Source organism: Oryx dammah, unplaced genomic scaffold (genome assembly GCF_014754425.2).
Source record: "Oryx dammah isolate SB20612 unplaced genomic scaffold, SCBI_Odam_1.1 HiC_scaffold_29, whole genome shotgun sequence".
NCBI classification, from domain to species: domain Eukaryota; kingdom Metazoa; phylum Chordata; class Mammalia; order Artiodactyla; family Bovidae; genus Oryx; species Oryx dammah.
Window position 1 is genome coordinate 88,403,408 of NW_024070213.1, and position 26,944 is coordinate 88,430,351.

Genomic DNA, 26,944 nt, shown 5'->3' on the forward strand with positions numbered 1-26,944 from the left:
GGGATGCAAGGCTGTTGCTCTTATCAGAAATTTCAAAAGCCACAAAGTAGAAACGAGGGAATTTTAAAGAATCATCTTGGAAAAAATATCCCTGCCACTCAAAGGATCAAATCGTTATAAATGAACAAAGGCAATGTCTGGCTTTTTTTTTTAAGTCTTACTGAAAGGTCCTAAGTTAAGTTTTATGCTGAAAGAGGAAGATGATGCTCAAACATACAAAGGCTGCAGGGCTTGCAAACTCAGTGTTTTGGGGGCTGGAAGGAAAGGAGAGAAGGCACAGATGTATTACATTAAGAATGGATAACTGCCATTCAGTGTAAGCCAACTGCACTTCCACGAAGAGGGATGAGCCTGGTGTTCAAAATCCTCTGACTTTTAGATCAGATCAGTATGCAGAAACTTTCAAGTTTTAGGTATTAAATGATTTATTACAAAAATTTTGTGGAAAAAAAAATCCTGGTTAGGAAGAGGAGTCCAAAAAAAATCTGTAATCCACATGTGGACAGGCAGTTTGTGACATGCAGACTTATCTTCCAAGTCCCAGTCTAGTTCTAGTCTCATACTACTTGGTATAAATAACTTTAAATGCTTAGCATTCCCTAGGAGAGTCAGCATTAGAAATATTAGAAATATTTCCAAAGTCTATTAGGAAATAGACTTTGGCCTAGAAATGGTGTTTGAGTATTAATGAAAAAAGTGGGAAGAAAAGATGGGACTATACACACATTAGAAAGAAAACTAATATCTTCATTATCTTCTGTTGGGCTTTATAAAGTTCAATGTTAGAATTCTTTTCATACCTAAAGTGCTACAATGGGCTGAGTTACAATGCAACACGGAAAGCTGATCATTGGTTAAAGAATGACCAGAATCCAGAATGACTTCTGGATATTACTAGGTGTTACTAGGTGTTAAGCTCTTTGGAAAATACCATCATATTTCTGAAGAAAAATTCAAGAAAAATAACAAGAAAGAAAATAACAATCACAGAGCATGCCAGCAACCAGGATGAAATACAACTGCAGGATAAAAGAAATGTTTTCTTTGGAATTAATGTGCTAGTATCAGTAGTTACCAAGGGTTGGTTGATTAAATCCAAGTCAAGTGTAACTGGCCATAGTCAAGTATCACTTTAGAAGTAAGTCAATTTGACCAGCTCATTCCGAAAAAGAACAGTGCACTTATTCCTTTGTTACTTGTGATTCAGACAAAATATCTGGTTTATCTGAACAACATTCTTTAAAATATATATATAAAACATCATTTTTATATAAAACTCCACCCAAACTAGTATGTTCAGGTTTACATAAATATACACACACACATACTTTTAAAATTCCAGAAGTCCAGACAAAAGCCCATAGGGGTGTGTGGCCATCATAGGCTAATCACTTAACTCTGGCAGTTGTAGGACTGTTGTGAGGTGAGTGGGTCTCTGACCTACACTTAACAGCTGTCAGCTTTAACACTGTGATGAAATCTACCCTAGGAGAAAATCTTTACCTTTAGTTCAAAACATCAAAACAAAACTCACGACTGAACTAACAGAGAAATGTTAACAGGACACTCGGCACAAAAGGACTAAGAGAAAGTGGGTCTTATATAGTCCCTCGGGCTGTCAGTCATCCAGACACAAGTGAGTCAGCATCCACGGTGTTCAGAAGGTAGAGTTCAGGTTGAACTGTCAATCCCAGATGGTACTGAGGACAAAAGATGCAAAAGGGTTAGACTGATTTATAAGTATTTAAAATTGGCATTCAAGTATCTATAATCAGCATTTAAAAGTAGCTCTTATTGCAGTTCTGCTATACTGATTTTCTTTCAGAAAATAAATGGCATACAGATATATGAATGGTTTACTGTATATAAAATAATTGATAGGAGCTGAAATTTGTTAAGGATTTGTTAATGCCAAATATAAAATTTGCACTTTAACTATTCTTGTGACATTATCTCAGGATGGGTGTTTCTGATCAGGATATTAAGAGCAAATGTACTGTGAGCTTTTATACCTTAATATCAAGTGTGTTAGAACTCAAATTTCAGCAAGTTCCCTGGCAGTCCAGTGATTAGGATTTTGTGCTTTCCCTGCTGAGGGTTCGGGTTCAATCCCAGGTCAGGGAACTAAGATCCCAAAAGCTGCACAGTACAGCCAAAAGAGAGAAAATAAATCAAATTTCAAATAGCCTAAATCCCGAGGCCTATTATCTGGGCTTTATTATCCTTTGGCACCTGAGCAGAGAAAAGTCTTCCATTTAAAGAAAGAAACATAACATAGCATGTGCTTAGAGAACAGGAAAAAATCTATGGGTCCCGAACACTTAGCAGACTGAATAAGAAGTACTTCAGCTGCTTTTACAACACATTGCCAGGCACTTCCCTGGTGGTCCAGGGGTTAAGAATTCGCCTTGCCAGGCAGAACATGTAGTTTGACCCCTGGTCAGGGAACTGTGATCCCACATGCCTGGGAGCAACTGAGCAAGCTCTGGCTCTGGAGCCCACAAGCAGCAACTAGAGAGAAGCCTGTGCACGGTGATGAAAGATCCCTTGAGACGCAACCAAGACCCAGTGCAGATCAAAAATAAATATGGAAACAAAGCGAAAAAACATATTGCCAGACCCACTCCTGAAGAGTGGGTTTAATCCAGACGGTTTGTACTGGCATTTGTGAAGATGTAGCTTACTCTGTTTTTCTTCCCTGCATTCACCATGGGACAATCACTGAGTCTCCTTTTAGCCCTACTGGTATTACCTGGGGTTTTAGGAATGTTGTTGCCCCTGGTAACAGCCTCTGGGCCCTTTCAGTTACCTAATCTGTAATTTAGAGGCTGATTTTTTGTTATAAGAATTAAATGAGACTATGTGAATAGGCAGGATGCTGAATGCACACAATAGATTCACAGTATGCAAGCATGCTAAGTCACTTCAGTCGTGTCTGACTCTGACCCTTTTCCACAGTATAGTGGAAAAGGCACTGGGGCTGGGATCAGGCTCCAACTCTGCCACTTCCTGTGATCTTGAGCAAGTCATGTATCCTTCTGGCGCCTTATCCTACTTATTTGTAAAACCGGAAAAAATGGTACATTTGAAAATGCCAAGGACATTAATAAGCTATCACATTTTGTGTGTGTATGTGTGTGTGTGTCTGTGCTCAGGCGTGTCTGACTCTTTGTGACCAAGGACTATAGCCCACCAGGCTCTTCTGTCCATGAGATTTTTCCAGGCAATACTGGAATAGGCTGCCATTTCCAACTGTAGGGGATTTTCCCCAATCCAGGGATCGAACCCGCAACTCTTGTCTCTCCTGCACTGACAGGCAGATTCTTTACTGTGCCACCTGGGAAACCTAACTCATTTAGGTCTTCGATATTTTTTTAGACATTAAAAATGCCCATCAGAGGATTGTGATGACTGTAAGAAGATGAGACAAAATGGAGCCCATGATAAACACTATTCTCAACTAGCAGGCTAGGAATTACTGAAACACACTGGCCTTAGGGCAGAATAACAGCACTTCACCTTTCACACACATTTTAGGGTCTTATGACTTAAGGTCGTAATAACCAAGAGCAATTATCAGATACCGGACAATTCACTGCAGCCTATTCTCAAGTGAGCTAAGGTGGTGGGGTGGGCTTGTAGTAAGCAAGGGCTGCATTTTTAGTCCTATGATCTCCAGATTGTATCACTTCATGACTTAGTAGAGAAAACTCCTTCATTGGATAAGTTTGTGATATTGCTCGGGGACACTGAGAAATGGGGCTAAATGGCAGAGGAATTGGCTAAACCTTTCAAGGGCACAGGGGTATGGAAATGAATACACTATCAATTCTTAGCTATTGCTGGCCCTGCCCATTTTCTACAGCTACCAGAAAACACATTCAGGTACTTTTGAAAATTTAGCACAGGCCAAATAAAATTAGCCTATCAATTGGCAACTTTTGACCTAAAATGTACTGTAGCACTCATCAGAGCATCAAGTATCTTTGATATGGTGCTGTTCTGGGTGCTGCTAGACACCAAAGCTTGGTATCTTCAAGTGTATACTATATATTGTATAGGGTGATTGGTAATGATAACATGGGCTCTGGAATTAAGCTGGTCAGGTTCAAATGCCAACTGCCCACTTATTGGTGATATGTTGTTTTAATTTTTGGTCCTTCAGTTGCCTTATCTATATCCTTTTGTTATACGAATTACATGAGATCATGTGAGTGCTTGGGCTTCCCAGGTGGTGCAGTGGTAAAGAATCCTCCTGCCAATGCAGGAGGTGTAAGAGACTCGAGTCCGATCCCTGGGTCTGAAAAATCCCTGGAGGAGGGCATGGCAACCCGCTTCAGTATTCCTGCCTGGAAAATCTCATGGACAGAGGAGCCTGGCGGAATATAGCCCGTGGGATCACAAGCAGTCAGACACAACTGAGCCCCCCCACCCCGAACACACACACACACAAACGTGAGTGCTTAGACACCCAACTAGCATGCGTTAGTCATTTTTAACATTCCCAAGCTAAGGTGTCAAAAGAAGGTGGCAGATCTGGACTCACTGGTCCTGTCCATGGAAGGAACAGAAAGCGCTGCAGAGGGCAGAGCTAAGGGAAATGTCTCAAATCAGGACCTTCTAAGTGTTATGCATCTTATTTTAGTTCTGAAATTAAACCCAAATAAGGAGTTCCTTGGTGGCTTAGTGGTTACAATTCCAGACTTTCACTGCCACAGGCCCAGGTGCAATCCCTGGTCAGGAAGCTAAGATTCCGTAAGCCACATGGCATATTAAAAAAAGAAAGAAGGAAAGAAGGGAGGAAGGACAAATGTAGAACAAAACTCTGAGATAATTTCTGTGGTGTAACTTACAGTATTCAATTCCTGTAATACAGAGAGGGGAACAGAGGGCAACAGAGAAAGGGAAAATGAAGCTCTGGTGACACCCCTGGGACAAATTAAGTGCTGGCTTGGCTTTTTCTGCCGTGTGTTTGGTGACGAGCCTAGTAGTTCACTGTGTCTGAGCTTGGTCTTTGTATTTATATCTGGTGTGCCAACATGCTTTCTTATCTAAGCTAAACAATTTTCATTTCTCTTTTCAAATACACATACTTTTTATTGGCAGCATATACAGAATATAAAAGCCTGCCTCAATGGTGAAACAAGACTACAGACAGAAAAATATTCAGCTTAGAGCAGAGAAACGCAAAATAACCATTTTTTTCAACTTTCAATATGGTAACGATGTAATCTTTAGCAACAGCAAAACTAACTAAATCGGTAGTAGAAATTAGTGTTTGGTGTCGACAGTTCATCAAGTCTTCTCGGAACTAAACATATGTTGAGGCTTGAACGCTGTAAATTTGAACCTCGAGGGTCTGCTCCCACACAAATTTTTTTTCAATATTAAATGCTACAGAAATACATGATCCCAAGTCAGGTAAATTTGAGAGTGCGAATCACAGATTCAGAGGAACACTGGACATGAAGGGCCGAGTATAAACACGAAGAGCTGACTATAGATTACAGGCTGATTTTTTTTATTCCACAGAGGGTCAGCATCCCTGGATATCCAGGTGTAAACTGTATTTCTCTAACCCTTATAAAGAGAAAAATCACTAACAGTGTGGGTCTAATATGTTCTCCAGGGGGTAGCTGATGTTTCAGGATTTCAAACTTGTTGAGACCCATTAACAGAGTATTTTCGAGGTTAAAAAAACACCCAGGAAACCAAATTGAAAATAGAAACAAAAAACTTTTAAATTACAAACTAAGCGTTTATATTGTTAAATGTCACTAAAAGCTCATTTTAACAACTCCCCAAACCACTAACAGGACCTCACAGGAGCCAAACTGCAGCTCTTCCCCATCCCTGTTAATTCCCAGTATGCCGTAGCAGCAGTTATTTTATTCCACACAGACTGCATATGCTGGTGCTGGAAGATTTCAATTTTAAATGTTGTTTACTGTAGCCAAAGTACTGGCTGAACAGAAAGTACACTTTACATGTGAGAGCATCTGATGGAATATAGCATGGGCGTGTTAACACTGTAAAATACTACACATATAGTGATATAAACTGCAGCTTAACTGGGAAGAAATTTTCCATCATTGCAAGTCATATATATAACTTTTAAAAGAAAACTAGCAGCTTTTACCTGGGTTTTGAAACATCTGTAAATCTGAGACTGACTGGACCTACCCAGACTCTGGAGAAAAGTAAATGTTAGTGTGCTGTTTTTACAAAGCACTTTGTCAACATGGCCCTCACCTACTGAGGCCAGACGAGAACTTAAGATGTCAATCCCCAATTATTTTCAGAGTACCCTTGCAACCAGTTTAGGGAATGATATTAGGGAAAGAAAGGGATGTAAGGAATAATGGCTAGGGAATTTTCCTCTCATGAGTCCGTGTTATGTCACTGGAGGGGTTGAGGTGAAGGTATGGTCAGTGGAACACATCAATTTACCCTTAGTGAGTGAGTTACTGTTAGTTAAGACAGTCGTACCCAACTCTGCAACCCCAAGGACTGTAGCCCGCCAGGCTCCTCTAACAGTGGGATTCTCCAGGCAAGAATACTGGAGTAGATTGCCATTCCTTTCTCCAGGGAATCTTCCCAACCCTGGGATCAAACCTGGGTCTCCTGCACTGCAGATGGATTTTTTACCATCTGAGCTATCAGAGAAGCTCCCAGTTTACCCCTTAATGAGATATAAAACAGTCCATTCAGTCTGTGCTTTTGACTGTGTACAAAGCACGGAAAACAATGCCTTTAGGGGCTCAGGTGAACAGAGAACATCAATCAACAGGAATTACACCAAAAATGAAAAGTCCTTTGATTGCATTCCCATTACTGTTCTCACCAAGTCAGTGGCTACAAAAGACCTGATTATTTATCTCCACCGGACAATGTGACTTGGTTTGAGATAATCACATGGTCCCAGGCTCCACATGTAAAAATGTCAGAAGTGGCTGAAGAGCAGCAGCTCCACGCTGAAGGGACCCATTTCCTCTGACTCCAGAGCTCCACCATCTGGTCTCAACGTTTTTCCCTCTGAGGGAATGGCTGAAGAGAGGTAGCCCAGTGCAACCCTGCAGAGAGAACTTGGCAACCAGTGACACCAAAGCACTCGCTGAGAGGGAGCGGGCTTTCCAACGCTTACATCCAGAGCTCCTGAGATTGCCTGGCAAGTCGTCTTGGGCATGCTTCAGAAAAACATGACGATTCTGGTAGAAGGTGTTTTTCAGGAATAAAACAGATGGCTCCTTTTTTTTTTTTCTCCTCACTCCAATGTCTCTTGAGATCATCGGTTCATAAATGCTGCCATCTTTTTCTATCACTACCCTCCTAGGGGAGGAAGGGGGAGGTTTCCCAACTCTAGTGTTCAAGAAGAAATACCATCAGGAGAGCTCTGTGCTAATATGAGAATTATTAAAATCAGGACTCCAGAGAAAATTTTGATAAACTCTTTAATCTCTGCAGAAAATTGTTCAAGTGATTTTCTAACAGATTAGTTACCATCACCTACAAGTGAGTTTTACCATCTGTCCATATATCATCTTTTTTATACTTTCTTGTCCCTCTGAACTGCCACTGAGAAATTTAAAGTGAAAATAAATTAAAAGAATCTTGAACCTGATAGGGGTAGATTATCTCATGATTTTATATTAATATGGATCAAGCCACCCTAGTTGAGATTTAATCTTTTATAATTAAAAATTTATTATTTTATAATTAAAATAATCCAGAGGACTGCTGCTGCCAGTACCCCAGTCCCTGCAGTGAGCCTCTGCTGACCCACGTCTCTAGAGGAGACCCTCCTAGTAGATTTCAACACTAAACTTGCACAATGGCTTTGAAACCAAGAGTAGTAGATTTTGAGGAATCCTGAAACAAACTCTTTACAACAATCCAAGCTGTAGTCACGTTGGAGTATGGAGAGAGAGCAACGTGGAACAATCGCTTCTCGCATCCTTCAGTGGCACTGACAACTCCGTCCGTCAGAGAGATAGGTTCATAAACTTGTTGAAAAATGAGAACAGGTTTAAGGTTTTCTAAGTGGAAGAACATTCCAGTGTGACACTTTTCAAATATATTATTGTTCACATTTCTAAGTTCATTGCCCATATGTAGCAGTCAAAAATCTTTGCTAACCTTTTATGCAATAAACACTTTACTGAGCACTTAATATATCTCAGGCACTACTTAATTAAAATTAAATTGAAAATAAAATCAGATTTTATTATAATTTAAATATATTAAATTTAATTTAAAATAAAATTGAAATTAAAAGACATTTGCTCCTTGGAAGAAAAGCTAGGACAAACCTAGACAGCATATTAAAAAGCAGAGACATTACTTTGCCAACAAAGGTCCATCTAGTCAAAGCTAGGGTTTTTCCAGTAGTTATTATGGATGTGAGACCATAAAGAGAACCGAGCACTGAAGGATTGATGCTTTTGAACTGTGGTGTTGGAGAAGACTCTTGAGAGTCCCTTGGACTGCAAAGAAATCAAACCACTCAATCCTAAAGGAGATGAACTCTGAGTATTTATTGGAAGGACTGATGCTGAAGCTGAAACTCCAATACTTTGGCCACCTGATGCGAAGAGCTGACTCATTGGAAAAGACCTTGATGCTGGGAAAGATTGAAGGCAGGAGGAGGAGCGATGAGATGGTTGGATGGCATCACCACCTCGATGGACATGAGCTTGAGTAAGCTCCAGGAGTTGGTGATGGACAAGGAAACCTGTCCATGCTGCAGTCCATGGGGTCTCAAAGAGTTGGACACGACTGAGCAACTAAACTGAACTGAACTAAGACACTACTTTAGGTTTTGGGAGTATAGCTATGAACAACACAAACTGCTTTCCCTTGATTCTACTAAAGGAAATAAGACATTAAACAGATGTAAAGAAAAAACAATTATTCAAATGGTATGCATAAGGAAAGTATTTCTCAGCCTTTTAAATGCACTGTCATTTGATAAACTAAACTTGCACATGCATTCTGTACTTTGTATTATAAAAAATTCATTGAATTATCTAAATATGTTTTTTTTAACATATAGTTGGTCTTTCTCACAATCTTGCATAGAGGATTATGCCTCAAAAAGATAAAAGAAGCTGGCCCTTGGGCAGCAAAAGAGTTCAGTGTTGTTTGAGAGAAGCAGATGTCAAATTGTCAAGGATCCTACCTAATCCAGTTCCCAGGTTAGAGTTCAGAAAGAAAAATAATGCCATCTTTCAAACACATGCAACAAAGTCTTTTCCAACAAACAGTTGAGTCCTAAATGCAGTCTGTGCAACACATACGTCTGGCTATGTTCACACAGTAAACCACAGAAACACTGTCTGATGGTACCTGCAGTGTTTACTTAGTGTAGCCACGGATAGCATCTTCGGTCAGCAGGACTTCAGAGATGCTTACCGTGTGTGTCCAGAGCCCAGGAAGGACATGCCCAGGGCAATGAAACATTGCCAACCCTGAAAGAGAAAATACAGTCATCATTCACCAAGCTCTGTGGAGAGCCCTTACCCCCTGCACCGCCCACATTACACTGCTCAGATGCAAACTTCTTTGTTGTACTCATTTCGATACTCAGTTCCCTTTGTTCCTACTGCTTTGTGTTTGTTTCTTTTATCTGATGGGGAGAGTTCCAAGAATACCACCTTCTTTCAGGCTTATCACATTCCTTACACTGCGGGGAATGACTGACTAATAAAATCACAATAGTCTCCTGATTAAACAGTAGTACTTCACCCTAGAATCAGTGCTTGGCCTTAAAAGTAGGTCTTCAACAATTTCTACAGCGTCAGGCTGACTGAGAACAATTCAGCACATCTGCATGAAGGAAAGATCCCCTTAACTTCTACAGCATTTCCTTTGGGCGGGTGTGTGTGTGTCTGTCTGTCCATCTGGGACTTTGAAGTGAAAGACAGGTGTGTGTATGTCTGTCTGTCTGGGACTTTGAAGTGGAAGCTCGAAATCGTAACGACTATACCACCAGGGAATGCCTTGCTGCGAATTTTTAAAACAATTTCTGTCAAGACCATACTCAGTTACTTGGCTTTCCTTGAGGTAAGTCCCTATATTACAGGCTCATCATAATCTTAGTGTGCCCATGGTTCACTCAGGAGGAAAAAAGAAGAGATATACCTACTCAAGTCATAATTTTTCAATATTTACTAAAATGTTTTCCCAATCAAGTACCTACCCTGTGGCAGATACTGGCATAGGAATTACTGCTGCTAAGTTGCTTCAGTCGTGTCTGACTCTGTGCAACCCCATAGAGGGAAGCCCACTAGGCTCCCCCATCCCTGGGATTCTCCAGGCAAGAATACTGGAGTGGGTTGCCATTTCCTTCTCCAATGCACGAAAGTGAAAAGTGAAAGTGAAGTCACTCAGTCATGTCCGACTGTTACTGAACCCATGGACTGTGGCCCACCAGGCTCCTCCGTCCATGGGATTCTCCAGGCAAGAACACTGGAGTGGGTTGCCATTTCCTTCTCCAATGCATGAAAGTAAAAAGTGAAAGTGAAGTTGCTCAGTTGTGTCCAACTCTTACCGAACCCATGGACTGCAGCCCACCAGGCTCCTCCGTCCATGGGATTTTCCAGGCAAGAGTACTGGGGTTGGGTGCTATTGCCTTCTCCAGGCATGGGAACTAGGTCAGTGTTCGAAAGATGAGCAGGGGGTTTCCACCCTCCAGCCTTGCCATTCTCTGTAGCAGATACATTATAAATTCTGCTGTCCCTAATCCTGAACCCTGTGTTTTTTAGAGAAACCTGTGTAGAACAGGGAGGTGGATTTGTTGTAGCTATCACTGCTTTTCACTGATATAAGTAACATTATAGATCTGGAAAATAGAGAAAGAATATATCCATAATCCCACCATCCTAAGGCATCTACTCTTACCATTTTTACATAATTTACTCTAGACTTTTGATAATTTTTTGATTATCTAGGTATACATAATTCTGCATTCCTTTTTTACTGAGCTATGTTTTATAACCATCATTTTTAATAATTCTCGAATAATTCAAAGAGAGAATATCACTGTTTACTAATTTCAACAATGGACAGCTATTAAGTAGTAGAGCTGGGCAGGGCTGTGAATACACATGTGCTGCCCTCCAAAGATCTGAAATCACACGACACAGCGCCCTTCTCCAACCCCATCTCGTACCACTCTCTGCTTTCTACACGGCTGATCTTCTTTGAGTTTTTCCAACATACTACACTCTCTTGTTAGGAAGTATTAGGAATGGAAATCAGATGGAATGACAGAAAAATGACACCACTTAGGAACCAAGGGAAAATTTATGGCTAAAAATATTCTTTAGTCACAGCTGGTTTAATGGTTTCATGTAAATTGTGTCAATAACCTGAAGATAGATAGCTATGTGCTCTTCTGGGTCCTTTCTCTTGAGTGTTCGCCCCCCTTGACCACCCCTGCCCCTTCCAACTGGACTTACCAAGTAAAACACAAAGCTCAGATAAGCTACGCTGACCACTGCAGCCACCACGTACAATACCACATGCCCTAGATCCTGCACATAAACCACGACAAAGTACATGTTGATGGAACAGATGATAAGGACCACGATACCGCCCACGATCCTCAAGCCTCTGTGAAAAGAATCAGCACAGTTATTGGTGGAATAGTCCACCCTGTCCACAGATGGAAAAAGACACTGCATCTCCTTAGGCAGGAGTAAGCAGCATTTCAAAATAAACTTAAAAGTAGATCTTATGTCCAAGGTTAGGTTAAAAGGGTCAAAGTTACCCAGTGTTAGGGAGAAAGAAAGGCTTCCCTTGTGGTTCAGTCAGCTAAGAATCTGCCTGCAGTGCAGGAGACCTGGGCTCGATCCCCGGGTCACGAAGATCCCATGGAGCAGGGAATGGCTACCCACTCCAGTATTCTTGCCTGGAGAAGAACCCCATGGTCGCAAACTACAATGGGTCACAAAGAATCAGACACGACTGAGTGGCGCACACACATGCACGCGCACACACACACACACACAGAAAGAGGAAAAATAACACTGTCAAATAATCCCTATTATTTAATTCCCTAAAAATGGAACAAGCCCTAAAACTGCAAAAAGTCTTGAGTCCCTAGAGATGAAACAAGTCATTTCAAATACGCACGTCCTTTAAAGATGTATAGAAAAGGTATTAGAACAAAAAATGTGCTTTCCCTCCTTTGTTACATATACAATCTCTATCTTCATTTTTTTTAACTTTTTAAAAATTGAAGTAAAGTTGATATACAATGTTGTGCTTATTTGTTTTTAATTTTTGGCCATTCTCCGTGGTATGTGAGACCTTAGTTTCAGGGAAGTCCCCAGCAGTCTTTATTCTAAGTCATAGATTGAAGGGGCAGCTCTAACAATCACTTCTTAAAGCATAGAGCTCCCCTATAACTGACTTTCTGACCGGCCTGTTTGATGAAGATACCCTTCCCCCCGACATCTTTGGGAACTGAAAGAAACACACTCACAGTCCATTGGCAAATTCGCTCATGACTGGTCGCAAGCTCGTATATGTTAGGATGGGTATGAGAGCAAAGGGAAGCTAGAAAAGAGAAAACTAAGATCAGACAAGGCTATGGAGGGTTCCTGTAAAACCCCAGAGAGCAGCACTCTTAGCAAAACAGAACCACAGACTCTGCCTCACCTACTCTGTGAGAAATTATTCCTGTCATCATAAAATGCTGGAGGTTATGTGGAAATGTGCAACATGAACCTAGCATCAATTATGCTCATAGTGTCTTAACAGAATTTGTATCTGCCAAATTTTCTTAACTGCTATAAAATCAAGGAGTGTCTTATACATTATTTAATGTTTGCTTGGATTAACAAACAATAACATTGTGTTCTTTGTGTAATTACAGCTTATAATTCCCATTCAACAGGCTTAGAAAAAAAAAAGTCATTTCTAAAAGCCTTTGAGATGCCAGAGACTTCATATGCATTCACTGTAGACCAAGACTATGCCTCTTTCTTCCTCTGAATTTTCCCCACACCCACACTAGGCTTGGTACCTAAGGGCAATACAGAATGCCTCCTGACTCAACGGGATGTGAGTTTCCCCAGCTCCCTCCTCACTTGTAAGCTCTGAAGAACATTCAGGATGTCATTCAACTCTGTTAGATGCTCCACGTCTTGGAAGACGGCCACAAGCAGAGCGGGGATGATGGCAATAGAGCGGGTCAGACTCACTCGGGCAAAGCGTGACCACTTTAGGTTCAGGAATCCCTAGAAGAAAACACAGAAGGAGGATGACTCTCTGGAAGAGGAAACAGAAAAAGGTCTGGGGAGGTTCGAGAAGACCTTAGAGGCACAGAATTAAGAAGGGACAAAAGGGCAACGTTCTCTTCCTCTCGTCTATCCCAGTCACAGCAGCACGTACCTCCATGACAAACTGGCCGGAATAGGTTCCTGTCATGGTGGAGCTCTGCCCCGCAGCCAGGATCCCCACCGCCCAGATGTAGAGAGCGGCAGGCCCGAAGTAACAGCCCAGCACAACACCCTGGAGAGGCAAGGGAGAGAGATCACCTGAGATAACACCCCAAACACATCCTTGATGTCACTTCTCCCCATTCCTGGCTACGCACCCACCCCTACCAAGCAATGTGCTGGCACTGTCTCAGGAGCTAGACTCGGGTCCTGACCTCATTCTAGAGGCTTTCTAGATTCTAACAATCTAAATTCAGCTGGATGGGCCCCCATTCCTCCTCAGCCTAGTCCCTTCTCTTTTCTAGGCTCCTAAAGCCTTTATCCTCAACTTATATGTTAACTATTAAAAAAAAGTCTACAATACATTTCCCAAATTATATTCCTTAATACAGTATTCTGGAAGATGGTAATAGAAATGGAGATAAAGCGCAAATGAATTCTGGAGATGCTGCATACTATTTATTCTACTCTTGGAGGTTCACAATGTAACTGGCATAAAAGGGACAGAGAGGATCCAATAAAGACCACTTTCCTTGGACTTTCCTGGTAGTCCAGTGGTTAAGACTTCATGCACCGAATGCAGGCGGCATGGCATGATCCCTGGTCAGGGAACTAGATCCCACACGCCACACAGCATGGCCTAAATAAATAAAGTCTCCAGCCACAAGGCTGAGGGGTTGGGGAGGAGAACAAATATAAAAATAAAAGACTTTACTAAGAACACTTTCTTTGATGCCAATTAACGCCTGTAACACAAAATGCTATCAACACAAGTTTAAGAATCACGGATACAATTTTCATCTTTTCAGCTGATCTTATATTTTGCTCCATAATCCAAAAGGCTTGTCTGGCATGGGACCTCTGAATAACAGCACTCAACAATCCAGAGAAGATATGCTGAGCTCTGAAGTGAACCCTCAGAAAAGACCAGATACTATGCTAAGAATCTTGATTCAGGGGCAAAGATCAGAAATCTGAACAGGTTTACCCCTTTGTAGATGTCCACAACCAGTGTTGAGTTATCATCTGGGAAAAGGTGAGTGTGGGGACTGCTGCTGTTTTTACAGACCGCAACCTGGAACCAAAGTAGTTTAGGAACGACTTTTAATTTTGAGGTCAGGACTCAGATTAAGAAGACCTCTCCTACAGCTCACACACAGGTCATCTGAGAGAGAGATGCCGAAGGCAAGAAACTGGACATGGGTTCTGATGAGAGCAGAGACTGGCTGCAAACATGAGAGGACACACAGAAGAGGGAGCCCTTAGTCAAAGCAGAGACGGGTGTCACAGGTCCTACGACAGGAAACAAAGGAGTCATCAAAACCAGACTGGCAATCAGGAGTCAAGAGGACAGAGAGTTCAAAGTGACAAAACAGACTGTCTAGCCACAGATTCTGTTTTCTGTGTGTTGATTCCTCCCAACCTGCCAGTCACCAGTAGGACTGGCAAGCAGCCGGTTGGTAAACAGGAAGGGAAAGGGGATGAGAAAGAGCCAACAGACGTGAAGCCACGAACAGCAAGAGGCAACCTCTGTCCAAGGAAAACTCCCTTCCCAGTCAAAAACTGGGAAGGATGGGCTGAGCTGCACCACAGCCCCAGAGTGTAAACCACAACTGGAGCAGTGATTTAGTGGGCAGCACTGAGATCTATGTCCCCTGAGCTCCAAGTCACTGTCTCGTTTTCCTGCCCCAATCAGCTTTTCTCCTTACCCTCACATTCACTACTACCCAGGTCCCTGGCTTACTTACCACCTGCTCGTTGGTTTTCTCAAAAAATGCTTCGGCAAACACCGAGATGACACACGTGTTGATGATAAAGGAAACAAAGAGAGCGATGCAGGAATCAATGAAGAAGTACTTATTGGCTTCTCGAACTTCCTGCCTTTTGGCTCGGTCTATATGTCTGGACTAGAGAGGTAACAGCAACAGTCACTTTTTAAAAACTGCTGGAACAAGTTACTTGCAATATTCCATGAGTATGGAGTCCACTGAAAGTCCTCAATGGCAAACAACTGATCACATGAAATGTGTGAGATTCCGCTTACATCCTGGTTCACTGAGTAAGAAGTCATGACCCTGTGATGATATCACACATCCCCAAATTGGAAAAAGTGACCAAGTGACTTCTGAGACCTCGGTTACTGTGGCTGGAAGAACTGCTGACCTACAAAAACAACCTGATTTCAGACCTAAGCGGGAGACAACCTTCATGACAAAAGTCTCTGAAATCTCCCAGCTAATGATTGTGTTGGACTGACTGGTAAAAGCCAGGCTGGGCTTTTTTTCCCTGACCACTAGGAGGCCATTCAGGCTTCTGAGATTTAAAGTTGGGAAACACGTGCACCTTCAGCATTTTTAGGAGGGACTTTAGTCTCTTCTCTATGGGGTCTGTTATCTCTGGTCACCTTTTCGGTGAAAACAGAGTCCAGCTGTGTGGAGGCCAACTGGAAAAACACCGTGCTCCTTCAGAGCTCTAACAGTTGTAAACTAACTGTGTGTCCCTTGCAATTAACAGAAAAGGTCCCACGAACTACACAGGCCACTGAGATAAGAGTGGTTTTGCTCACCTTGACTAAGGCAGAATGCAGGTATATGTTGTGTGGCATGACAGTGGCGCCCACGATGGCCACAGCCTGCATGATCTGTGGGGTACGACAGTCTGAACAGGATGGCAGGAACATGCCTTGGAGGATTTGGGTCTGGCTGGGTTTCACTGTAACATACTATACACAAACAGAACAGCTATTAGCCTTTATTGGAACATGAGACTAGGGGGTAACACAGTACTAGAGACACTGCATCTTTACTCCTTAATCCCCTTCATCAACAACTTCATAGGAAACGAGGAACACAGAACCACCCAAACAAACCAAGCAGCACAGTTCAGAGAGCTTAGGACTGGAGTGTCCAGACATTTCGTATTGTATTTTATATAAACAAAATAGATGTGTACAGAATGCAATTAATAAAGCAATAAATTCGAAAGCAATAAAACAGCTACTAAGGGCCTTATTGATATTAGTGCCACAATAACTCCTGTCAGACACTCCTTAGAATACAGTCAATTCTTGATTACCCACACTAACCATGCTTCTGTGCTCGCCATGTATATAAAAATCACTTATGCTTGCCACTAGCATCTGCTGAGACTCACTCAAAAACACTTCTCATACACACTTTTTCCCTGGTTCAACATTTCCCTTGGAAGCCTTAGACCAAGGTATATCATCTACTCAGAGCAGATATATTGTTAAAAGCTTATTAGCTAGGGCAATAAAGAGAAGTCAGTTTATAATGATTGGACATAGAAAGGTGCTGGGTTTCACTTCACTACATATAATGGTAGAGTTAGTTTTAACCCAGTGGAGTGCTGGGGCTGGGGCACAAACCAGGAAATAGGCCCTGTATCCCCTATAGTTCATTGCTACAATACAGAGATAGTCCAAGCTGCAATTACTGTCAACCAGGATGAGCAAAAACAAAATCCGTTTAGGTAACAGCCAAGAATAACCCTGCAACCCCTTTCCTAACCCTCTCCAAGGCTGCTCTGTTACTGGGATGGCCAACCTGGGAGATTAGTTTCAAAAGTTCCAGAAATTCTAATCAATTGAACTAAGAGTCCCTGCAGGCCTTCCTTGGACACTAGTCTTTGCTACCATTCATTCCTTTAAAATTGGCATAAGGTTGAATTTGGCTTTTTGTTAAAAGCTACTGTCTGTTATAATAAAAGAACAAAAACCTTGTTTTAAAAAGCTAATAAAAAAAATAAAGTTAATGAATAGCCTGTAATACTCACCTCATAGCCAAATGTGAGCGCCATAACAGTGAAGATAAAACCAAAAAATGCTTCTAGCTTTCGCAAACCTGAAGGGGAAAATGTAGCAGTGAGTCCACAGAAGGCAGATTTCCCCATAAATCACATGATGGAAAGCAGCTCCTCTGACTGACCCCTCCATTCCCATGTTCCTTACCATAGTTGTCCAAAAAGAGAAATGCAAGTGTATCTGCAATGGTGATGAGAACTCCACCCCATAGTGGAATCCTAGGTCAGAGATGAAAAACAGAGATTTAAGGGAAGAAAAGAAACACTGAGAATGACCCTTTTCCCAACAGTTCTCCAGACATCTGACACTTGCAGGAGCAAGGACTTGGGAAAATGGACCCATGGTAAGCAGGCCAGGCACTGGGTAGTTCAGGATCACAGCACTAAATGAAACCATGTGTTGTTGCTGTTCAGTCATCGTGTTCAACTCTTTGAGATCCCATGGACTGCAGCACGCCAGGCTTCCCTGTGCCTCACCATCTCATCTCCCAGAGTTTGCCCAAGTTCATGCCTATTGAATCAGTGATGCCATCCAACCATCTCGTCCTCTGTCACCCTCTTCTCCTTCTGCCATAAATCTTTCCCAGCATCAGGGTCTTTCACTATGAGTCTAGCTATTCACATCAGGTGGCCAAAGTATTAGAGCTCAGCCTCACCATCAGTCTTTCCAATGAGTCTTCAGGGTTGATTTCCTTAAGATTGACTGGTTTGACCTCCTTGCTGTCTAAGGGACTCAAGAGTCTTCTCCGGCACCATAGTTCAAAAGCAGCAATTCTTCGGCGCTCAGCCTCCTTTCTGGTCCAGCTCTCACATCCGTACATGACTACTGGGAAGACCACAGCCTTGACTATAAGGACCTCTGTCACTAATGTCTTTCTTTTTAACACACTGTCTAGGTTTGTCAAAGTGAAACAATACATTCATTCAAACTTTGTCTAGTATTTCAGACATTCAGGACACAAAACTGAAAAGCACTGGTCTTATCTCTCAATGACCTCACTTGGGATAAACTGACATACAAATTAATTATAATACACACTGCCACATACTGGATAACACAGCTATGTATTACCCAACATGAGGACATGAAAGATATAGAGCCTACATCTGCCAGGAGAAAGGAAGGTAGTTTCAGAAAGGTTCTACAGAAAAAATAATACTTGAGTGAATCTTGGAAATTGAAAATGAATTGTGTTTTTCTTTTTATGTTGTTGCTTAGTCTCTAAGTCGTGTGCAACTCTTTTTCAATTCCATGGACTGTAGTCTGCCAGGCTCCTCTATCCATAGGATATCCCAAGCAAGAATACCGGAGTGGGGTGCAATTTCCTTCGGCAGGAAATCTTCCCAATCGAGGGATCAAACTTGTACCTACTGCTTCACAGGTGGATTCTTTACCACTAAGCCACCTGGGAAGGACTTTTGTTTTGATACTCGCTTTGAAATCTCACAAAACACTGATTACTTTCTAGAAGAAAAACCTCTCACCTTCCTGCAGACAGGAGATTGATGGCAATAGCTGAGCCAATAACTTCTTGCATATCTACACCAATGATAGCCAACTCCACCATGAGCCACAGAAGGATTCGTGGAACCTAAAACCAAACAGCAGAAAGATAAGGTTCTAATTAATCATTTCTAAGAACGTCCCCCATAGTTTAGAATTCACATTTTGGCACTGATCCAATAACAGTCCTTTATTAAACTTTAGGTCTAGAGATGAAGGACCAGAACTCAGCTTTGGCCCCTTGATGGAGAGGGCCAGGCTGCTCTTTGTGGCAGAGCCTGTGAGTCAGGGTCAGGGCAGCAGCTGATGCCAATTTCTTCTCCTTCTGTTTCACTTAACAGAAAAATGGAATTTCCATGCATTATTTCCACTTAATTTTTTTTGCCTAAAAACAATCCTAAAATTCTTAGGGGGAAATGAGGATGCTAAAACGGTCAAAATATTGTTCAGGAGAGAACAGAAATACTATAGAAAAAAATCTATCCCGACCATGGCTGAAGAGACAAAACAAACATGAAGAGGCTGGAGTCATCCTTAGTGTAATGAACAAGCAAGTCAAAGAGACAGGCATGCTAAAGGGACTCAGGGCAAAGTGGTGGAACTGGGTGTCCAATAACAGAATCTGGAAGATAATCTCATCAAATAATTAAACAGAAAGAAATTTAGTAGGGCCAGCTCACTGAGGCAGGGGTTGGTGGGAGGACCACGTCCATGTACCTACTACTGAAAAAATAGTCACAAAAAAACAACAGCTGAGACACATGAAGAAAGAGAAGCTAAACAAACTATAAATTACCAAGGTGTTTTTTTTTTTTTTTTGAGGCACATATAAAAACAAACAAAAGGCAGGTAAAGATACTCTCTCACAGCCAGAAAAGGAGATTAAACTAAGAAAAAACTGGAGGTAGATACTTATCTAAAGATCAAGTCAATTTAAAGCTATCTTCCAGACCCTGCATCTATCCTTTCCTGACTTAAGCAGGAACAAGAAAGACCTAAATATCCAGAAAGAAATTATGGAGGACAGTGTAAACTCCAGGGTCAAGGTAAAATGAAAAAGCATCATTAACAAATTCAAAGATCCTGCCAAAAATGCCCTAGTAAAAGAAAAAAACTCACTTCAGATTGACAGCAAAGACAAAAAAGAAAATATGAATAATGCAAAGTAATGGAGTAACATGGATGAATGAAAAAAAAGCTTTAGAGAACACCCCCACCCCTTTGTGGGCTGGGCCCTGCTTGGTGCCAAAAGGCATAGTAAAAGGTAAGTGTTTACTCACACAGAAACGTCTAAGGAAACTTTCTGGTAAATGTGAGTCTCATGTTAGATTTTGAAGGCGTGCAGAAACATGGTTTAGCAGCAAGAGAAGCTACAGAGTTCCCTTGGGACTGCCAATCCTCAGGGACACAGATCCCCTCTTCCTCCACTATTTCCGTATGGGGGCGGGGGTTGGCGGGGGGACAGCACAGGTTGCCAGACACACAGTTACCTATGAGTAACAGAAAAACGCTGCTCACCCTAGGATACTGACGGTAACACACTTCAGCAAGATGAAGCCCGGTGACCACTCCCAGCCTAGCTGCAAGCATTTGGAGCAGGACCCCGACAATGGTGGCCAACAGAAGAACCCAGAGCAGCTAGAGAAGAACAAAATGAGACAACTGGAAGTTTTGGCTTGGTTGTTTGGCAATGGGAGTGGGAAACAGTACACTCAGCAAAGCGCCCCGTTCACAGATCAAATGACCTGAGTTCTCTATCACATTCTGCACAGAACTTGCTAGGTCACCTTGCACCTTTCTGAGTCTTAGTTTTTCCCATTTGCTGTTTCACTTTTGTTCAAGGAAACTACCTGGGTAAAATAAAATTAAAAACCAACTACATGACAAAATAAAATTTAAAAACAGATGGAAAAGTACTTTTCACCTAAGTGTCAGAGCCAATGAAGTATCAGCATGTAGCCACCAAAGCTGATATCCAGCAGGCAGAGCAGAGGAAAAGGCTGTGGTGCGCTGTGTGTGTTTCAAAAGGAAAGGGGGAGGACTCTATGTTCACCTTAAATCCAGCCAGTGCTCCAGACTGCAAATCACATTCAATGTTTCCTGGATCCACAACGCTCATAAGAAGTCCTGGTCCTGTGAAGACCCAGAGTTTACGAAAGCTAAAACAAGAGTACTGTACGAGAGAGGAAAACAAAGCAAAATGATTATCACCTTCGGGGGAGAATGGGATACACATGCATATGACTCCCTTTGCTGCCACCTGAAATTATCACAACGTTGTTAATTGACTATAGTCCAATACAGAATAAAAAGTTAAAAAATAATAATAATAAAGTGTCTCTTGGAGGAAAAAAATTATCACCTCCAAACTGCTGATCTAATTTATTATTTTATCACATAAAAAGCAACAATATCAGTTTCATAAACAAAGGATTTCCGAAGTTGGACTCAGGTGTGTCCAAGTTTAACTACCATCTTATCCACTGCTTATCAATAAGCTGGTCAACTCTCTGTCCAAATAAGAGTCCAACCCTTCTCTTACTTGCCCTTTCCAACAGCCTTTCATTCTAAAACCCCAGCAAGAATATCAGTACTATGCAAATGGGACAAAAGGCACCGTAAAAAAGGGAACCTCAAATTCATTGTTTCGGGATCAAAAAATACTCACTAGTACAACTTGGCAACTGTTTTTCAAGGACCTTAGTTTCCTTAACAGTTTCTGTTTACTCTGACTACAGAAATTCAGTCTTCAGAGATTGCCTGCCAGAACTGACTCTGAGGTTGATTTTGAGTTGTCCAGCAGACTTTGAATTCATAGGTTTTCCCTAGACAATAATGTTTTCCTCCAAGGACCTGTCACTAACCTTCTCCTCAGGAACAGCATGATTCTCATCCAGGTAGGTGGTGAAGGGCTCCTCTGAGAGGCCCCTGGAGGACTGAGGAACTGAGGAATTACTGTAGGCAGGGTTGATGGCACCAAGACTGGCAGAGTCCCCATGGTCTCCAAAAGCATCTTCTGAATTAACAGATTTGAGACGAAATGAGTTAAAATTAACAAAATACTCTAATATTAATAATCATCTTAGAAATACTGAAATTAAATCTTTTAACACCTGAACACGTAAGACTGACCTGACTCTATCTCAATTTACTCTATTTTTATTTATATTGTTAATAAATTAAGTTTTGAATAGGCAATACATTCACATGGCTGAAAATTTGAGAAATACAAAAATGGTTACGGTGATAAAACTCCCTCTCAGCCCTCTTCACCAGTCACTCAGCTCTACATCAGCTTTCGACATTAATCTCACAAATGGTTTCCCCTTACTTTCACACTTCTATTATCATTCGCTAATTTTTAGAATCATTTCATTTTCTTCTAAAATCACTGATGTCTAGGGCTCAATATATAACGTCCCCAAACTAGCCTCATTGATAAACTAAAATCTTAACTTTTAGAAGGAAATAGTCAAGCTAATGGGACAATCCCCTCTCCAACCTCCATCCATTATTTGGTAGGATTTACTGAAAGGATCATCCTTGGACATTATATTTCCATCAGGCTTCCCCCAAAATTGGTAACTTGGAAAATCCTGCCACATTTCAGGCTAAAATCTGAAGCTGCAAGGAAACCACCAAACAGGAACCCTTTGCCATTTGACTAAGACCTGCAGTGAGGAGCTTGGGGAGGAGGGTAGTGTCACCCTCGTGACAGGAGGGCTCATCGCAGACCAGTCATCAGTGTTTCCCTTCCTCCTGCATTTTGCTGCTAACTTTAAATGCAGGGAGACAGAGGGTCTGGGAGAAAAGGGCTAACCAACAAGAAAGTTAGGAAACTCAGTGTGTGTAGCCATCAAATGGTTATTTTTAACCACAAAGCTCTACTCTCAGGGTTACCAAGATACCTTTGCAGTTTTCTTTCTATAGGGAACTGACCCACTTTACCTTAAGTGTTACTGAACTGAGGAGGAAATTTACAGAAAAGGAATGGAAATTCTAAAGGAGAAATTTAGAATCAGGAAGGATTAGTCAAAGCACAGTCTCATTAAATACTCTATAAGGAGCTAGTTCAGAATTTTCCTGCTGCATTCTCATCTGAAGCAGTCTAACCACCCTAGCAGTTTTTATGCCAGGCCGCAACTTAGACTGCCTTTACAAGTACTCAAAGTGTCAGTCGCTCAGTCATGTCCGACTTTCTGTGACCCCATGGACTACAGCCTGCCAGACTCCTCTGCCCATGGAATTCTCCAAGCAAGAATACTGGAGTGGGCTGCATTTCCTTCTCCAGGGGATCTTCCCAACCCAGGGATCAAACCCAGGTCTCCCATACTACAGGCAGATCCTTTACCATCTGAGCCAGCAGGAAAGCCCTAGGTAAGCACTACTGCTGTAAGAAATCAGACTTGAAGCTAATCGTAGCTCATCTCAGAACTGGAAATAAGTTATGAGGGAGGTCTCTGTGCTTATAAATCCATTTCATTTACAGCCTAAGGCACCAGGTGGTGACCCCTGAATGAAGCAGGTCTCCATGATATTGTTGGCTGTGGGACAATGGTGCTTTAGTCCAACTCTTGCAACCCCATGGGCTGTAGCCCGCCAGGCTCCTCTGTTCATGGATTTCCCAGGCAAGAATACTAGAGTGGGTTGCCATTTCCTTCTCCAGGGCATCTTCCTAATCCAGGAACTGAACCTGGGTCTCCTGCACTGCAGGCGGATTCTTTACCAACTGAGCTACAGGGAAGTCCTGGGGGATAGGAAATGTAGACAATTTTTGACGGAACAGAGGACAAGAAGGACAATATGGTAAACTGTTACTGGCTTAAGCCTAATTCCAAATAAAAATGAGTCAATAGCACAAAGCAATCAATTACCATCTGCAACAGGTATCTGAACAGAAGGTGCAGGATCCAATACTATGGAGGATACCTGAGTGTCTGAATTCACAGAATAGGATTCTGGAAGGGAGAGAAGAGAGGGAGAGGAATTAGCAAGAACAAATAAAAGCAAGTTCAAAACAAGCATTCTGTGACTCTGTATGACTGAACCCTTACTATATGAAATGAATAACTGTTCTACTGAATTAGATAACCTTGAAAATAATTGCAGTTTTCAGAATATGATTAAGAGATGTTTAATAGAAAAAAAATGTAAAAGTTTTAATCATGATTTTGGTGGCAAGAATTCAAAACCAAACTGAAGTAAAAAGTATTTCTGGGAAGTGGGTTTTAATCAGCCTCCACAGAGAGGCCTGCAGGCAATCACTCAATCTCTGCCTTTGCCTCCAGATTAATCCAAATATTTAAAAGACTGACTTCCCCTCATTTTGATGGGTTTTTAAGGATAGAATCTATAACTCTTTTTGATCCAACAAACAACTCAAGTGAGCTCAAGTTTCAGTTTTCTCAGAAGCCGGTGGTGAGGGTAGGGGTGTGGCAGGGTATCTTCTGGAATGTAAAACATAGCACCTCATGCTAATTTAGAAAACACAGGAACTCCCCTGCCAAAAAATAAATTAATTAAATAAATAAAATAGAAGTGTCCAGAGTGTTAAGGGCAGTTATTTTTAAAAGAACATTATTATTAATATTGTTATTACTATCAAAAGTTTCTCATTTCTGACCTACTCATGAGGAACCAATTCAATTATTACAGATTATTTCTATTGTGATGACTGATATCCTGTTTCAGAAGGCACAGAAGTCTTCAATACAATTGAGGAAAATTCCTATTCACGACAGGCCTTGAAAGTTTATCTTTAAAAAGTAAACAATTGAGACAGTAATGTGCTTTTTCTCCAAGTATGAAGTGTGAAAAGGTGCCTGTAAAATAATTTTAAACAAAAGTATCTCAAAACAAAATTTTTAATAAATTAAAATTTAAATGAATTTTTACTATTAGTATTCTAATGATTAGTCTCATAATTACTTACAGAGTTAATAAAATACAATAAGTCTGATCTTTTCTGTGAAATCTCTGTCCAAGAGAGAAAATGGATTCTAGATTCCAACTTCTTTTTTTTTTTGCTGTGCCATGCAGCTTGTAGGATCTTAGTTCCCAGAACAAGGATGGAACCCCAGCCTGACAGTGAAAGCACTGAATCTTAATTACTAGGCCAACAGGGAACTCCCTAGATTCCAACTTTCTCATCAGAACATTGAGTCAGATCTCACCAAATTATATGCGAGTCCATTATTTGTTTTTATACCTTATTCAAGATTCCACACTGTATTTAACTGCCTTGAGCAGCTTCAGCTTCATGCAACAAATCTTAGCAGTCTTTTCATTTTTATTCTATTACAAATATTTTCTAATTTTCCTTGTAAGGCTTCTCAGGTATACCCATCATTTAAAAGTGGACATTTAATTTCCAAATACATGGGATTTTGTTTAAAGTATCTTTAATATTAATTTTTAATTTTGATACTAATTTCTCATTTAAATGCTTTTTCTCTGCAATCACGTCCTCCGTTTTTTTCAGTCTAACTTTATTGAGACTTTCAAAGGCTAAGTTGAAGATTTCTCTTGGTAAATGTCACATTGCATTTGAAAATATGTGGGTTATTTGCAACTATCTTTCAATATTGATTTCTAACATGATTCCACAGTGATAAGAGAACAGACTCTGTATGCTTTTAATATCTTTAGATCATGAAGTTTTTGCACATTGTTTTATGTTCCTGGATATGTTCCAGTGTCTCCTAGTTTATAGTCTATGGGAGCTTGAATAGAATTTGTATCCTACTGTTGCATGAAAATTATATAAATCTTAATTATCTTAAATTGCTTTTACAGTGCTTTTCAGGTCTACTGTATCTTTCTACTTTTCTGTATATTCATTCTATTCATTTGGAGACTTTGATATTGAAACTCCAGCTAAAAATCTTCAGTAAAAAAAATAATTGAATTTACACCATATGTACTTCAGTCAAATCAGGCCAGCATATTATGCACTAAATGATGTTCTTTTTTGTAAACTCAGAATTTCTCATTTTGCGATTAGGTCCCAATTCTGCTACCTATATAAACAGTAGCTTTTTGGAAGGAGAGAACCTCAAGACAGAAGTCTTTCATTAGAGCCTTCCAAGTAGTAGCAAGAGAACCTGAGAGAAACGTTTAAGCTCACATAAACAGCATAAGTCTGTCAGCAGACATTTCTGTTTATATACACAATAAGGAAATGGGGGAAAAGATATCTTTGATTTCACAGCACCCACCCAAGCTCTTAGCATTAAAAGTCAAATATGAGAAAAGATGCTGCTTTGTAAATACCAGTGTGTAACCTCATCACTTCACTGAGTCAAAACTGAACCAAGGACTTCCCTGGTGGTCCAGTGGTTTGAAGAGCCCACTTTCCAACACAGGGGATGCAGGTTTGATCCTTGGTTGGGGAACTAAGATCCCACATGCAGAGAGGCAACTACTGAGCAAGCACCACAGAGAGATACGAGGACATCACAGCTGAGACTCGATGCACTCAAATAAATAATAAACAAAATAAGTGAATGTTTAAAAAGGAAAAAATTAACCAAAGCTGCTTAGTATTTCTGTGTACATTCCAAAGGATCACTGCTGATTTTCTAACAGTAGAGTAAGATTTATGCACAGCTTCCCCACTCACTAACAAGAAGTACAGCCAGGCTGCCCCAAAATTCTCCACCCAAGTCCCACAGCCACCCTGGAAACAGGAAGAACCAAGTATGCTGCAATCATGGTCTTTGGGGCATTGACTTCAGAAAAAAAAAAAAAAAAAAACTGGCCTAGGCCAAGCCTATAAATGAAATATTATCCACTAAAAAACTAAACAGTCAGAGAAGTTTTCATTTACCCAACATAGCTATCATGGACAGACCCAGTACTGCATAGCTGGAGTTTCCCATGTAGTCTTAGTTAATGATAAAATAAACTCAGCAGAAAGTCTGCTGTCACAGGTAATCATACTATACCCTCAGGTAATGAATGACAAGGATGAAAAACAGGCCTAAGGGTTCCCGGGTAACACGTTCAGGGGATCAGAATTCCTTTATTGTGGAACCTTTTAGGGAAAAGAAGGCACTTACAGGTAATAATAACAAAAACTCCTACATGCTAGGAAATGTTCTGAGCACTTTATGTGTATTAATTCAATACTCACCATCAGCTCTTTAAGACTGATATCATCAATCCCCATTTT

At 41.1% G+C, this 26,944-nt stretch overlaps 1 protein-coding gene across 1 annotated transcript; it reads right to left on the bottom strand.

The window, feature by feature from the left end:
- Positions 1–142: 142 nt before the first annotated feature.
- LOC120858108 (natural resistance-associated macrophage protein 2-like) lies at positions 143–26,606 on the bottom strand. Its single transcript, XM_040233968.1, has 17 exons — positions 26,600–26,606; positions 23,646–23,729; positions 21,636–21,787; positions 20,825–20,944; positions 20,290–20,409; positions 18,753–18,859; positions 17,416–17,486; positions 17,241–17,308; positions 16,012–16,167; positions 15,194–15,352; positions 14,434–14,520; positions 13,399–13,518; positions 13,095–13,244; positions 12,488–12,561; positions 11,460–11,613; positions 9,412–9,467; positions 143–1,700 (listed from the first exon to the last, which is right to left on the bottom strand). The coding sequence occupies exons 1-17, from the start codon at positions 26,604–26,606 to the stop codon at positions 1,685–1,687; spliced, it is 1,701 nt and encodes a 566-aa protein (XP_040089902.1). The 3' UTR covers positions 143–1,684.
- Between the last annotated feature and the right edge of the window lie 338 nt (positions 26,607–26,944).

What these genes read in the sequence shown, in the direction of transcription:
- LOC120858108 (XM_040233968.1), bottom strand. An exon ending in TCAGATACCTGTTGCAGATG is followed by an intron (nt 21,788 to 23,645) that starts GTAATTGATTGC and finishes CTGTTAATTCAG; the next exon opens with AAGATGCTTTTGGAGACCAT. An exon ending in GAGCACTGGCTGGATTTAAG is followed by an intron (nt 20,410 to 20,824) that starts GTGAACATAGAG and finishes GTTCTTCTCTAG; the next exon opens with CTGCTCTGGGTTCTTCTGTT.